Raw genomic sequence first — 13,689 nt, 5'->3', positions numbered from 1 at the left:
TGTAAGGAACTCAGAGCCCTGCCTTTTCTGTCTCACTCATATGCAATGCAACCTCCAGTTATGAAGGCTGCCTTTTCCAGTGGGCATAGTCCTACTGTGCACTATTCCCTGTGGTTGGTTTCTAACAAAACTGTTACTTCCTGTGGATACTGCCATTGCTTGGTGCACAAAAATTAATTTTTTTCTTTTTTAAATGAAGATGCCAGCTAGGTTGAAAAACCTTAGACTAAACTCTGGGATTTCTGTATACATACACTGTTGTAGACAAATACACAAGACTACATCTGTGCTTGCCAATGGAGTCAGGCAGCCTTTGTCTGACTTTCTGTCTTCTAAATCTCTCATAAATTGGTAGACTTAAATCATCTGAAACTGTATTACACAGTTTCTGGGAAATGTCCCCCCCCCCCCCCCCACCGGTGGCCTTTAATACTGGAAGATACTATACTGAGGTAGATATTGAATGCCAGTGGTACCATATCACCCATATTATTTGATTTTAAAAGTGAAGATTTTCTTGCTTTTTTTTGTGTGTGAAAAAACTTTCTTAAAGGAAAACTTTAAAAGCATTTGTCATTCAAAAATTTACTTAGCACCTCCAGTATGTTGGCACTGTTCTAAGGCACTTGAGAGGAATTTAGTGAGCAAAACCAGATCTGTGCTCTGATATGGCTTAAATTCTGGGGTATAGAGATAACAATATATTTTGCTAAGTACTCTAGCTTACAGGATGATTAAAAAAAGTCAAGTAGTAATCAATGAACTAACTGCCAGATACTAAATCATATCTAGTATGGATATGATGGATATATCAAGATTTGGATTTCTACTACTTTTTTCTTAAAACCTTCAGGAAATAAAGGAGTTGATTGTGGTTGTTTTTGTAGCCTTTGGGGGTGATAAACTGCTAAGGTTTCTGGGGTGAGTTAGATGTCAAATTGATATATGTGGTATGATGGCAAGTATATTGTACATTGTAAATTTATAAAAAGAAATTGTTCTCTTTAAAATTGGGTTTGACACATGTTCATATATAACCAGTCAATAATAAACAATTTTCCATATTGTTTTACTATGTTTGGCTATTAAAACAAAATTCTATAAGCTAGGTAGCTTATAAACAAAAAGAATTTTTTTTTTTTTTTCCTGCCACAGTTCTGGAAGCTGGGTAGTCCATGATCAAGGCACTAGTAGATTCTGTATCTGGTGAGGGCCTGTTTCCTGCTTCATGGATTTCTCCCTCCCACTTTGTTCTCACATGGTAGGTGGAAGGTGCAAGCAAGATCTCGGGAATTTGTTTTATAAGTACAATAACTTTTCTGAGGGCTGTACCCTGATGATCTAATTACCTCCCAAAGGCTCTTTCCCCTCATGCTTTTGGTTAAGTTGTCAATATATGTATTTTGTTTTTGGAGGGGGGAGTGAGGACACTGGTATTTAGACCTTAACAAAAATTTTCAGCTATTTTTGAATCTTCCCACACTAGAAGGCAATAACTGCTCTGGAAGAAGACAAAGTAGGCAAGAGATGATGGATATATGAAAGTCTAGTGGTGGGGATAGGCCCTATTGAAAAGGTGATATTTGAGCAGGGAAGTGATAGGAGTTGGTCATTGGACTGTCTGATAGAAGAACATTCCAGGCGAAAGGAATAGGTTGAGCAAAGGCACTAAGGTGAGAGTGAGTCTGGCATATTGGAGGAAAGCCAGGAAGCCTATCCATAGAATGAATGAGTGGAGTTGTAGGTAAGCATGAGGTCGGGGAGGTATGGGGTGCCCACTGAAATAGCATTATAGGGCTTTGAGCAGAGTAATGACAAGATTTCTACCTAAGATTTTTAAAAGGATCGCATAGAATGTTTTGTTGAAAATAAACCGTAGGGTACCAAAGGTAGAAGGGAGACTAATGAAAACTGTGGCGGGGCCGTGCTTGTAGGTAGTAAAGTGATCAGATTTTGGATATATGAAAGTAAAATTATCAAGACTTCATGATGGATTGGATATGGATTATAAAACAGGAGACAAGGATGAAGCCAAGGTTTTGAGCAGTTTAATAGATGCAGAATTGTCTTTTAATCAGATGAAGGAAGCTAGGGTATGGTACGTTTTGAAGGGAATATTGAGATCAGTGATTTGTTAAGTGTGTGATATTATTAGAGATCAAGTGCATATGTTTGAGAGCAGTCATAAAACTAGATGTGTAATTAAGAGACTGTGATTAGAAGAGGGTAAGATAGAACTGATTCCTGGTTTTTCTAGGAAAGGCAACTTATAAATTTCTAGTGAGGTAGGCAGAAAACAGTAAGGCCCAATGAAGAAAATATTTCAGTGGAGAGGGCATGGTATCAAGTGCTGCTGAAAGGATAGTAAGATGACTAGTAAATGACAGTTGGATTTAGTGACATATAGGTCGTTGTTACTAACAAGAGCAGTGTTGATGAAGTGGAGAGGGGAAAGCCTGACTGAAATGTGTATAAGAGAGAACCGAAAGAGGAGGACCTGACAATGTGTAAAGAATTTGCTGCTTTCAGGAGGAAAGGGATAGTAGCTAGATTGAAGAATGGGAGCATGAGAGGTTTTCCCCCCATAAGTCCCAGGAATAACAGCATGATTTTATGATTATAAAAGTGACCCAATAAAGGGGAAAAGGTAGATTATACCGAAATTCCATTGTCAGTTATTATGATTACTCCTTGGCAAACACATTCAGCTTCGTTGCCCTCTCTCACTTTGTCAAGTTTTTTTGGCAAAGCTACAAACTTGGTGAAATTCAGCACTTCTGCTTCTAAGTACCTGCTCTTTTTATTACCCCATCCTGAAATTAACACAAACTTTCACAACAGAAAGTTTTTCTTTTCCTGAGTGTTTTGGCTTCAGGCTTCAGCAATAAAAAGCAGAGTATAAGCACTACACTGGCTTTGTTCTAGGGTGTAAGGCTCAGTGCTGGCCTTTTCCTGAAATACTTTTAAGTTTCAGAAAACAGGATTCTTTAAGGTGATCAGTTCCAAGATTATTTGTCAGAGTCAGATGCCTGCTTATTGATCATTTTCCATGATGGTGGGGCATGGAGAGATTGAGGAGGTAGGATGATATTCTCAGCAGTCAGTTTTGGCATTTCTGAGTCTCCGGGTTCTGAGTTTCCTGGATTCTTCTGGGCAGAGTACCCATTACCCCTTTCCCCTTAGATTCCTTTCTTGTTGCTGTGGCCTTGAACATAACTTTTTTTCTTTACTATCTATTTTAATCCAATTTCAGGAAGGAGAGGAGAGTAATGCCCATGGTTAAACTGCAAGTTTGAATCATTTAACTGTTGAAATACAGTTGACTATGATAGAATTTAGAATTCTTGTATCTTCTCAATTAAGAGAATAATTTGAAATCTGATTTTTTGTTATGTTTTGTTTTCCTTTAAATGCAGCATTACTAAATATTGCATAAATGTGATTAATTTGTTAGATTCACAGTGATTTTTTTCATTTTCTAGTAATGCCACAAAATTTTGCTTCAGTAAGCATTGGTGTATAAAATTAAACATTTAGGATATTCTTAGGTGAATAGTTGCAAAGTAAATCTGAAAAATTATAAAAATTGTGTGAATCAAGATATAAGATTGTTTAAAGTCAATAATGAATGCTTGCCAAAGATGAAAACTATTGAAAATGTGCAGTAAGTACATTAAATAAGATAATATTAGAGAAGTTTTTTTACTCTGTCTAAACAAGTTATTATTAACTTAAAAAGTTTTCTTATAAAGAGATAACCACACATATTTATCAGCTTAGGGCTACTATTTGAATAGTGGCCAATAAGTATACTAGTCATAGGATGCTGTGATTGGTTTGAGGACTTTAAGGAGGAATTTAGAAAGAATGATGATTTGAACTGTCTCAAAAGGAATCTTTACACTGTGATCATAAACAGTTATGCTTGGTTTCTCCTTTCTTTCTTTCTTTTTTTTTTTTTGGGTACTAGGGATTGAACCCAGGGATATTAACCCACTAAGCTATGTCCCCAACTTAGTGTCTCCCTAAATTGGTGAGACTGGCCTTGAACTTGCAATCCTCCTGTCTCAGCTCCTGGGAGCCTACACCATTGCACCCAATGGTTTCTGCTTTTTTTGTGGCTCCATGATTTGGATTATGTTTTCCTCATTGATTTTAGATATTTTAGTAGTCACACATTGTACCCTGAAGTGATCTGACCAGAATCACTTATTCTCTTTTGATTTTCAGTGTTAGATTGTCCATAGTGTAATTTTTCAGTTATATGGCTTTTATGACATCTAATGTATGGAAAGCATAATTGTTTAAGTATTTAATATCATTAACATTTTTCTTGTAGATTACCTGCAATGGTGAAATGAAGTAACTCAAGATGAGCAAGTTGAAAGTGATACCCGAGAAAAGGTACTGTAGTTTTGAATATTAGTATGTTTAAATTACAGAACTAATACACAACACAATTACTTGAAACCAAATACTTTATAAAATATTTAAGTAGTAGTATATTATTTTTGTATTTTATTGATATTCTTTAGTTGAAGTACGATTCAGCAAACAACCAATGGGTCAAATCTGGCCCACCTTCAGTTTTTGTATGATCGATGGTCTAAGAATAGTTTTTACATTTTTAAATGGTTAAAAAAATTAAAAAAATAATAGTATTTTGGGACATGAAATTATAAGAAAATTGATTTTCAGTGTGTATAAAGTTTTATTAGAACACAGCTCTACCCTTTCATTAACGTTGTCTGTGACTTCTTTTGTACTGTGATTGCCAAGTTGAGTAGTTTTGACATACTATAGCCCACAATGCCTAAAATATATGCTGAGTGGCCCGTTATAGAAAAAGTTTAACTGACCTCTGAATTAAAGTACATTATATTGTTTCTGTTGGACATATTTCTTTCAGTTAAAAGTTAGTGAAATGTGATTGATTCTGTATTGGAATTTTCTTAAAAAAATTTTTGTTTTTAGTTATAGATGGACACGATATCTTTGTTTATTTTTTATGTGGTACTGAAGATTGAACCCAGTGCCTCACGCCTGCAAGGCAAGCATCAACCATTGAGCCACAATCCAAGCCCTGTATTGGAATTTTCTTAATTTCTTAATATACAGTTTTGAATGGAATTGCTTACCTCTGTTATTGTCTTAGTTTTCTCATCTGTGAAATTATTTTAATGATAGTGCTATTTTTTAAAAGTACCTTTATTTATTTATTTTTATGTGGTGCTGAGGCTCAACCCAGTGCCTCGCATATGCTAGGTGAGCGCTCTACCGCTGAGCCCCAACCCCAGTCCCTGATAGTGCTATTTTAATGTTGTGAAGATTAACTAGTACCTGACTGGTTCAGTCAATTATAGTCTATTAATATTGATAATAAAATTTTCTGCTTTGTTAGTAGTGTTGTATTTTATGTTTACATATATGCAACTTTGCATTTACAGGTATTCTTTAATTAATTCTGAGTAATATACATGCAGTTTATTTAAATAAGTTTTGTTCCTTAAATTGCTAGGTTTTCTATTTATTAACTATGTAAGATGTAAGATATCATAGCAAATTATGTTGTTCATATTCTTGTATAGTTTCTTGTATAATTTTTATAGGAGAGAAACTAGACATTTTGTGTGGGGTGTGTGTGTGTGTGTGTGTGTGTGTGTGTGTGTTTTAAAAAGGAATACCAGCCTTTTTCAGTTGGGTTAAATAAGTAAGATATTTCCACTGATAGCTAAACTATCTAGTTACTAGAACATAGTAAAAATGTAAAGTCACTTGAAAGTTTGAAAACCTCTGTCTCCTAAGTTCAGTTTTTTCCCCCCCTCATGAATTGATATTCACTGGATATTTATTGTTATTTTTGTTGTTGTTTTAGGCTGTCTAAATTGGGATCACTATAAATGATCTTCATCTAAAGGAAATTGTAATTTCTGGTAATACTTGTCATATTGCTCTGTGAAGAAAGCTGAATGCAATAAGGTGAATTATAATAGAAAGGGGTCAAAATCTTTCTTCTCCCATTTTATAGTATAGTTGGCCCTCTGTCGCCACAGGTTCTGCATCTGTATATTAAATTAACTGTGGATTAAAAATATTTGAAAAATAAATTGTGTCTGTACTGAACTTGTACAGACTTTTTTCTTGTTATTCCTCAAATAATACAGTTAAACAGCTATTTACATAGCATTTACATTGCATTAGGTATTATATGTAATCTAGAGATGATTTAAGATATACCAGAAGATGCAAATCTTGTGTGCCATTTTATTTAAGACAGTTGAATATCCCTGGGTCTTAGTGTCTGCAGGGATCCTGGAACTCTCCCTCTCCTCACTGCCCCCAGGCATGAGGGATGATTGTATAGTATATTGAGACTATTCACAGAAATATTTTCTATAGCTGTGAATACAGGAATTGTTCTGAATTATTTTTCATTCATCAAACTTGATCAAAGCCATACCAGTTTCCACAGAAAATTTATTGTGTATATTTATTTCCATGTCTCCAGAGGCTTTCTAGTGATACTTTTTTTCTTTTAACCTTTTTTCAATCTATTTCTCCATCATGAGTTAGCTATTCAATACTTTTATCTAACTTGGTGATAAATCTGTGAGAGTAGGAAAGAAACACAAATGTAACACTTAATACGATGCTTTGAAGAAAATGGAAGTTTTGTTTACACAAAGCTCATAAACTGATTAAAGAACAAATGCAGTATGGTGACTTATTCACTTCATGGTGAAGTGTTAAATTATGAGGTACATAAAATTAGAAAATAAGGTACACATAAGTAGGTGTTTATTGTGTAATACAGACTTAAAGAGGCAAGCCTGAGTTGAAACTTTATAAAAAATCTGGAGAAGTGGTGGAATATTCAGACTTGTTTAATTTAAACAAAGTTTGCTGTTGGATTCATTTGATTTGTAAATTTAAAGACCATATTGGCTGGGGGCTGGGGTTGTGGCTCAGTGGTAGAGCGCTCGCCTAGGACATGCCACGCCCTGGGTTTGATCCTCGGCACCAATAAAAATAAATAAATAAAATAAAGATACTGTGTCCAACTATAACTAAAAAATAAATATGTTTTTTAAAAAGACCATATAGGCTTGGTGTGGTAGCATGTACTTGTAATCCCAGTGGCTTTGGAGGATGAGACAGGAAGATTGCAAGTTCAAAGCCAGCCTCAGCAACTTAGGCCCGGAGCAACTTTGTGAGACCTTATCTCAATATAAAATACAAAAAAGGGTTGAGGATGTGGTTCAGTGGTTAAGTGCCTCTTGGTTCAATCCCTAGTACCGGGTGGCGGTGGGGGCGGGGAGCCGTATTAGTAGTCGTTAATTTAAATTAAATAAGCAAAACTTGTAAAATACAAGAAGTACAGGTTTTCTTGTACACTCCAATCTTCATTGTCATGGTCATGCTTAAATCTTATCACCAGAAAAATCCTCATTCAGAATACTGATTCAGTTTCTTCCACAACTGGAATCTTTTTATCTTTTCAGTTTCTCTGCTAAAATATCTATACTGCAGGATTTCCACCTATCTTAGAGCTGTAATCTGTGGATTTTATTTCTCTCATTCATCTCCTTCTTTCTTATCTGCTGTAGAATCTAATGTCCACTCTTACATGTACCTGAAATGTTTCACCTCAGTTTGTATTTTTCAATTACCCTCACCTGACAAAGTCCGTACCCTGGATAACCTTGATTGAGCAGCCAAACGAAATTTGAGGATGAACAAGCTTTTTGGCAGGTATCATTAAAATTATTGATCAACTTGAACCAAGCCCCAATAGTCTTATTACTGTGCTTTGGAAAGTGTGTTTCCACAGTTTTTGTACTAATTTATAGTTTATATCCTTCAAACCTTTGAAATTCTCAAGTGTATCATATATATATCCTGAGTAAATGACCTTTTCTCATATATCCTAGAGATAATACAATGCTTTACCTTCACATTTCTTGCATTGTACTTATATACTCATTGTATTTATTTATATACTTGCATTGTATTTATTTGATCTCATTCTCTGCTTAACCCACCTGTTATTTACTACTCCAGAGAATGTGCCCCTTTTCTTGTTAAAAAGCAATACTGTTACCTGTGTTCTAACTCTTTTTACTTTTTCGTTTTGGTATCGAGGATTGAATCTAGAGACAGTTTACCATTGAACCATATCTCCACCCCTTTTTATTTTATTTTTTAAAAATTTTGAGATGAGTGACTGGAGTTGTGGCTCAGCGGTGGAGCACTTGCTTAGCATGAGTGAGGCACTGGGTTCAGTCCTCAGCACCACATAAAAATAAATAAAGTAAAGGCATTGTGTTCATATACAAGAAAAAAAATATCAAAAAAATTTTTTTAGATGATTTCACTAAGGGCCTTGCTAAGTTGCTGAGTTTTGCCTTGAACTTGTGATCCTCCTGCTTCAGCCTCCTGAATTGTGGGATTATAGGCATGTGCCACCATGCCTGGCTTAAATCTGTAATTCTTTTTTTTTTTTTTTTTTAATGTAGTGCTGAGGATTGAGCCCAGTGCCTCACACATGCTAGATAAATGCTCTATCACTGGGCTACAGGCCCAGCTCTGAATCTGTTAACTCTTATTTTGTATTATTTAAACGTAATCTGGGCTTTGCAATATTTAGATTCTGTGCTTTTTTTTTACTACCTGATTTACCTGATTCCTTTAAAAGCCAGGAATTATGGGATAGTCTATAAATATAATCTAAATCTCTTTTAGTACTCCCCTAAACTCCTTTTTAGAGTTTACTCTGTTCACTTTTACTGTTATTTCTTATTTGGCCATTTATAATTTCAAAAAGTTTTATTGATGTATAATCAACATACTGCTGTATACATAAATTTTAGTATATACAGTTTAATACATTGTATCTATCCACACTTTGACATATATTGCATATGACTTATGTTATATACCTGTGAAACCATCTTCTCAATCAATATAATAATCAGCATATCCAGATGTTTTCTGGTGTTCTTTTGTATTCCTTCACTTTCACCTTCTCTCTCACTTGAGGCATCACTCATCTGCTCTCTGTCACTTCAGGGTTTTTGCTTTTCTAGAATTTAAATTTTTCCCCCCCTGGTTCTGAGGGTTGAATCCAGGGCCTTGTATTCTACCATTGAGCTATATTCCTAGTCCTACTTTTCTAGAATTTTAAATACACGAAGCCACACAGTATATCTTTTGTGGGGGTTGTTGGGTTAGAAGGTGGTAGTGTGAATGTGGCTTCTTTTACTTAGTACAATTGTAGTTCAGATTTATCTCTCTTAAGATTAATGTTGGTTGTAGTGTTTATCATTCATAGTTGTTTTGATTATTGAGTAGTGTTTCCATTGTATGATACACTCATTCATTTATTTAATTAGTAACTGTGTTATTTCTAGATTTTGGTTATCATAGATAAAGCCGTTATAAGTATTTATTTATGTATTTGTATGGATATATGCTTTCTTTTTTCTTTTATAAGTAATGGAATGGCTGAATCATATGGTAGGTCTGTGCTTTATTTTTAGGAAACTGCCAAAACCTGTTTTCAGAAAGATTATACAATATAATACTTCCTCCAGCAGTAGATGAGAGTTTTAGGTCCTCTGTTTTCTCACCAACACTTAATTTTGGTTGTTCTTTTTAGCTTGTACCTATTCTAATCCAGGTATGGAGATCTCACTGTGATTTTAATTTTCATTTCCCTAATAATTTATGATGTTGAACATCTTTTCATGCACTTATTTATATTTAATATATTTTGTTTTGTGACAAATATTTTCAAATCTTCCCATTAATTTTTTTATTATAGAGTTTTGTAAGTTCTTTATGTATTTGGGATACAAGTCCTTAGTCAGGTATTTGAATTGCAAACATTGTCATTCAATCTGTTGCTTATCTTTTCATATTCAAAACAGTGTCTTAAAGATTCAAAGTTGTTAGTTTAGATGATGTGCTTATTGTTTTTTTTCATGGATTTTGTATCTGAGAAATATTTGCTTAACCTATTCATACCAATGTTTTTTTAATTAACATTTTAGTTTTAGATTTACATTTAAGTCTATACAGCCATCCTGATTTGGTTTTTATATATGGTATAAAATATGGATAGAAATTTTTTTCTCCATATAAATATCCTATTGTTCCAGCCCCATTTTTCAAAAGACTTTCTTTTCTCCACTGAATTGCCTCTGTACCTTTTTCAAAAATAAGTTTTTCATGTATGTGTCAGGGCTCTTGTTTTGTCCCATTGATTTAGTTGTCAGTATTAGTGTCAGTATCACACAGCCTTAGTAACTGTAGTTTTAGAATGAGTCTTGAAATCAGATGGTCTTGGTCTTTCATTCTATTTTTTTTTAAAGTTTGATGAAACGAAAGTTTTTCATTTACATATGAATTTAGCATCAGTTTTTGACAATTTCTGAAAAATCAGCATGCTGGGATTTATACTGGGATTGCCTTGACTCTGTAGATTAGTTTGAGTAAAATTGACATTTTAATAATATTGAATCTTCTCACCCTGAGACATGGTATATCTTTTTATAATTTATGGTCTTTTTTTTTGATTTTGGTAGTATAGTTTTCAGTGCACTTTCTTTCAGTTTGTCAAATTTATCCCTATTTCATTTTTTTCATGTTATTGTCAATGTATTATTATCAGTTTGTTTCCAAATGTTATTTGTATATGGAAATATACTTGATCTCTGTGTGTTATTCTTGTGTATTACGACCTTGCTGTATGCTCTATTAATTCAGATACCTTTTTTGGTGAATTTCTGGAGGTTGTAACAGTCATGCTATTTGTGAACAAAGTCTGTTTTATGTCATCCTTACCAACTTGAATGTCTGTTTTTTCTTTTTATTCTCTTATCACATTGACCAGATCCCTCAGTACAATATGGAATGGAAATGGTGAAATTAGACATTCTTGTCTTCTCATCTTAGAAGAAAAACATTCATTCTTTTACCTTTAAGCATTATGTTAGCTGTAGGTTTCTTAGATTTTTTTTTTTTAGTTGAAGAAATTCCCATTTATTTCTAGTTTACTGAGTTTTTATCTAAAATCAATGTTGAATTTTGTGAAATGGTTTTTCATCTGTTGAGATTATTGTAAGGTTTTTCATTTTGTTAATAGGTAAATTATATTGAATATTTTCACATTAAACCAACCTTTCATTCCTGTGATGTTCATAAACTTCCTTGTTATATTATTATTCTTTTTCTATATCATATTGTTTTGCTGAAAGGTTGTTTTTGAATGTTTGCATCTGTGTTCATGGAGCTTATTGATATGCTGATTTCTTGTAATATTTTTGTTTGATTTTTGTATTATGGTGATGCTGGCCTCATAGAATATTAGAACAGGGAAATAAATATTCCTTCATTTTCAATTTTTTTGGAAGAGTTGCATAAATTTGGTATTAATTTCTTCTTTAAAGTATTTGGTAATAATCATCAGTGAAGCCATCTTGGCTTGGAATTGTTTTTTGAAACAATTCACTTTCTCTTGCTCATCTATTAATTTATATTTGACTAGTTAATGAATGGTGTTTTAAAAAATTTTATTTTATTTCCTTCATAGGTGTTATTAACTCCTTATTAGCTAGGACTCTGTTTTATGTTAGTGGTTTCTGTAGCATTTATACTATATAGCAAGTATACTTACCACATTATCTTTATTTGATATGTTACTTCCTATGTAGTATAAAAACCTTCTCTCTCCTCCTTCCTAACCTTTGGCATATTTTTATATATGCTTTTACATATGCTATGAACCCTCAAAATAACTTTGTTTGCAGTCAGTTATGTTTTAAAGAAGTTTAAATAATATGCCACTGTGTTTATCATTTTTTTTTCTTAAGAGAATTTTATTATCTTTTTTTTTTTTTGTCTTCTCCCTTCCCTCCTCCCCTTTAGTATCTTCAATTACTTATGTATTTGGGTTCATTGAAAATATCCCAGAGATTATTGCTCTTTTAATTTTTTTCCCCCTGAATTCCCTTTGCACATGTTCTGGATAATTTTTATTGCTGTGTCTTTAAGTTTACTTATCTCTTCTTCTGGAACTCATACAATGTATATTTCATTGTAGTTTGATTTGGGTCTTTTTTATATTTTCTGAGTGACTTTGTTGCACAGATGTAAGAGAGTTAAAACCCTTTTCAATATCCTTGTCTGTTAATTTTACTGTGTATGTCAGTTTTTTGTATATTTTGCTTGATTGTTCTTATTATAAATTGTACTTCCTGTTTCTGTGCATGCCTGGTAGTTTTTTATTGTGTATTTTACTTTGTGTCATCCTGAACATTTTTGTGTTCCTTAAATATTCTTGTACCATATTCTACAATGTGGTTAAGTTACTTGGAAACCAGTCGGAATCTTTTTTTTTTTTTTAGGGTTTTTTTTTTTTTTTTAGTTGTAGATGGACTCAATATCTTTAGTTTGTTATTTATTTTTATGTGGTGCTGAGGATCAAACCCAATGCCTCATACATGCAAGGCAAGCGCTCTACTGCTGAGCCCCAGCCCCAGCCTCACCAGTTGGAATCTTTTGAGTCTTACTTTTAGTATTTGTTAGCTGTGACTAGAGCTATTCTCAGTCAATGACTAAATATTTACTCACTATTGAGACAAGATCCCTATGTGTACTCTACCCAGTGCCCTATTGATCATGAGATTTTCCATTTTGAGCATTGGGAACAGGCACAATTCCCTGTCTTGTGTACTTGGCAGCATTATCTCCAGTCCTTTCAGGTGTTTCTTTTTTTTTTTTTGGGGGCCTTGAGTAGTCTCCTCACACTTAGATGCTTATCTATATTCAGCTGTATATTTGAGGGAGGCCCTCTGCAGAACTCTGGAGTTTGTGCTCTGTGAATCTCTCTCTTTCTCAAAGTTTCTCCTTCAAATTTTAGACATCTTGATCTTCCTGGACTTTTAGCTTTGTATTCTCAACTCAAGGAGTCTTTGGTTTTTTTCTTTCAACATTGCCTGGAATACTCAAGGTTATATGTTGGGGTAATTGTTTGGGTTCACTTCATTTATTTTTGTCTTTCCATCTTGACATATGGAGGTTTGAAGTCACCTTTAGTTGGTAATCCAATGGATTTTCTTTTTGGGAGGCTTCTGCCTTATTTAACCTCTAAGCAGCACTTTGACATTTCTTTTGAATATTTTCCTCTTCTGTTTTACATTCTTCAGTTGGTTTCTATGGTACCAGTGTCTCTTGTGTTTCTTCTTACTTCATTAGCCACTGCTTCTAAATCTATTTATGGGACCTTTTTCTCTGTAGAAACTCTTTAAGTATTCCTGAGGGCTCAATCCTAAACTTCTTTTCAACCTATATACTTTTCTTAAGCAATTTCATCTGAGTCCTGTTGATTTATATCTCACCTATTGTGGAGATCAACTCCTCTGTGCCTGGATGTCTATTAAGTATTGTTACTTGGAAGTCTCACAGTGCTCTCTCAATATAGTGTGTTGCCCCAATTAAAACTTTGTACATCTTTTCATCATTCAGAGTTAGTATTTCTTGGTTGATGGTATTCCAGCCATGCAAAAACGCAAGTGTCATACTTTGCATTCTTTGTTAGCACTCCACATCCAGGTTGTTCGTAAATCCTGTTGGTTTTATGCCTATCACTAAAAGTTTATCACTAATCTGTGTTTTTCCATTTCCTCT

General features: G+C 33.8%; 1 protein-coding gene across 6 annotated transcripts in view; it reads left to right on the top strand.

Annotated features, from left to right (window-relative positions):
* The window catches only part of Agtpbp1 (ATP/GTP binding carboxypeptidase 1), a 207,684-nt gene that overhangs the window by 15,867 nt on the left and 178,128 nt on the right, over nt 1-13,689 (top strand). For all 6 annotated transcript variants that reach the window (XR_013090371.1, XR_013090370.1, XM_076846133.1 and 3 more), the window contains exon 2: nt 4,340-4,404. Coding sequence is in view for 4 of the 6 variants with exons in the window: in XM_076846133.1 (XP_076702248.1) it covers nt 4,373-4,404 (32 nt within the window). In the remaining 2 variants the exon portion in view is untranslated. The remainder of the gene's footprint in view (nt 1-4,339; nt 4,405-13,689) is intronic.

This window comes from Callospermophilus lateralis, chromosome 2, assembly GCF_048772815.1.
Source record: "Callospermophilus lateralis isolate mCalLat2 chromosome 2, mCalLat2.hap1, whole genome shotgun sequence".
In the NCBI taxonomy this organism is placed as follows: Eukaryota; Metazoa; Chordata; class Mammalia; order Rodentia; family Sciuridae; genus Callospermophilus; species Callospermophilus lateralis.
This window is presented reverse-complemented; position numbering and strand designations above follow the sequence as displayed.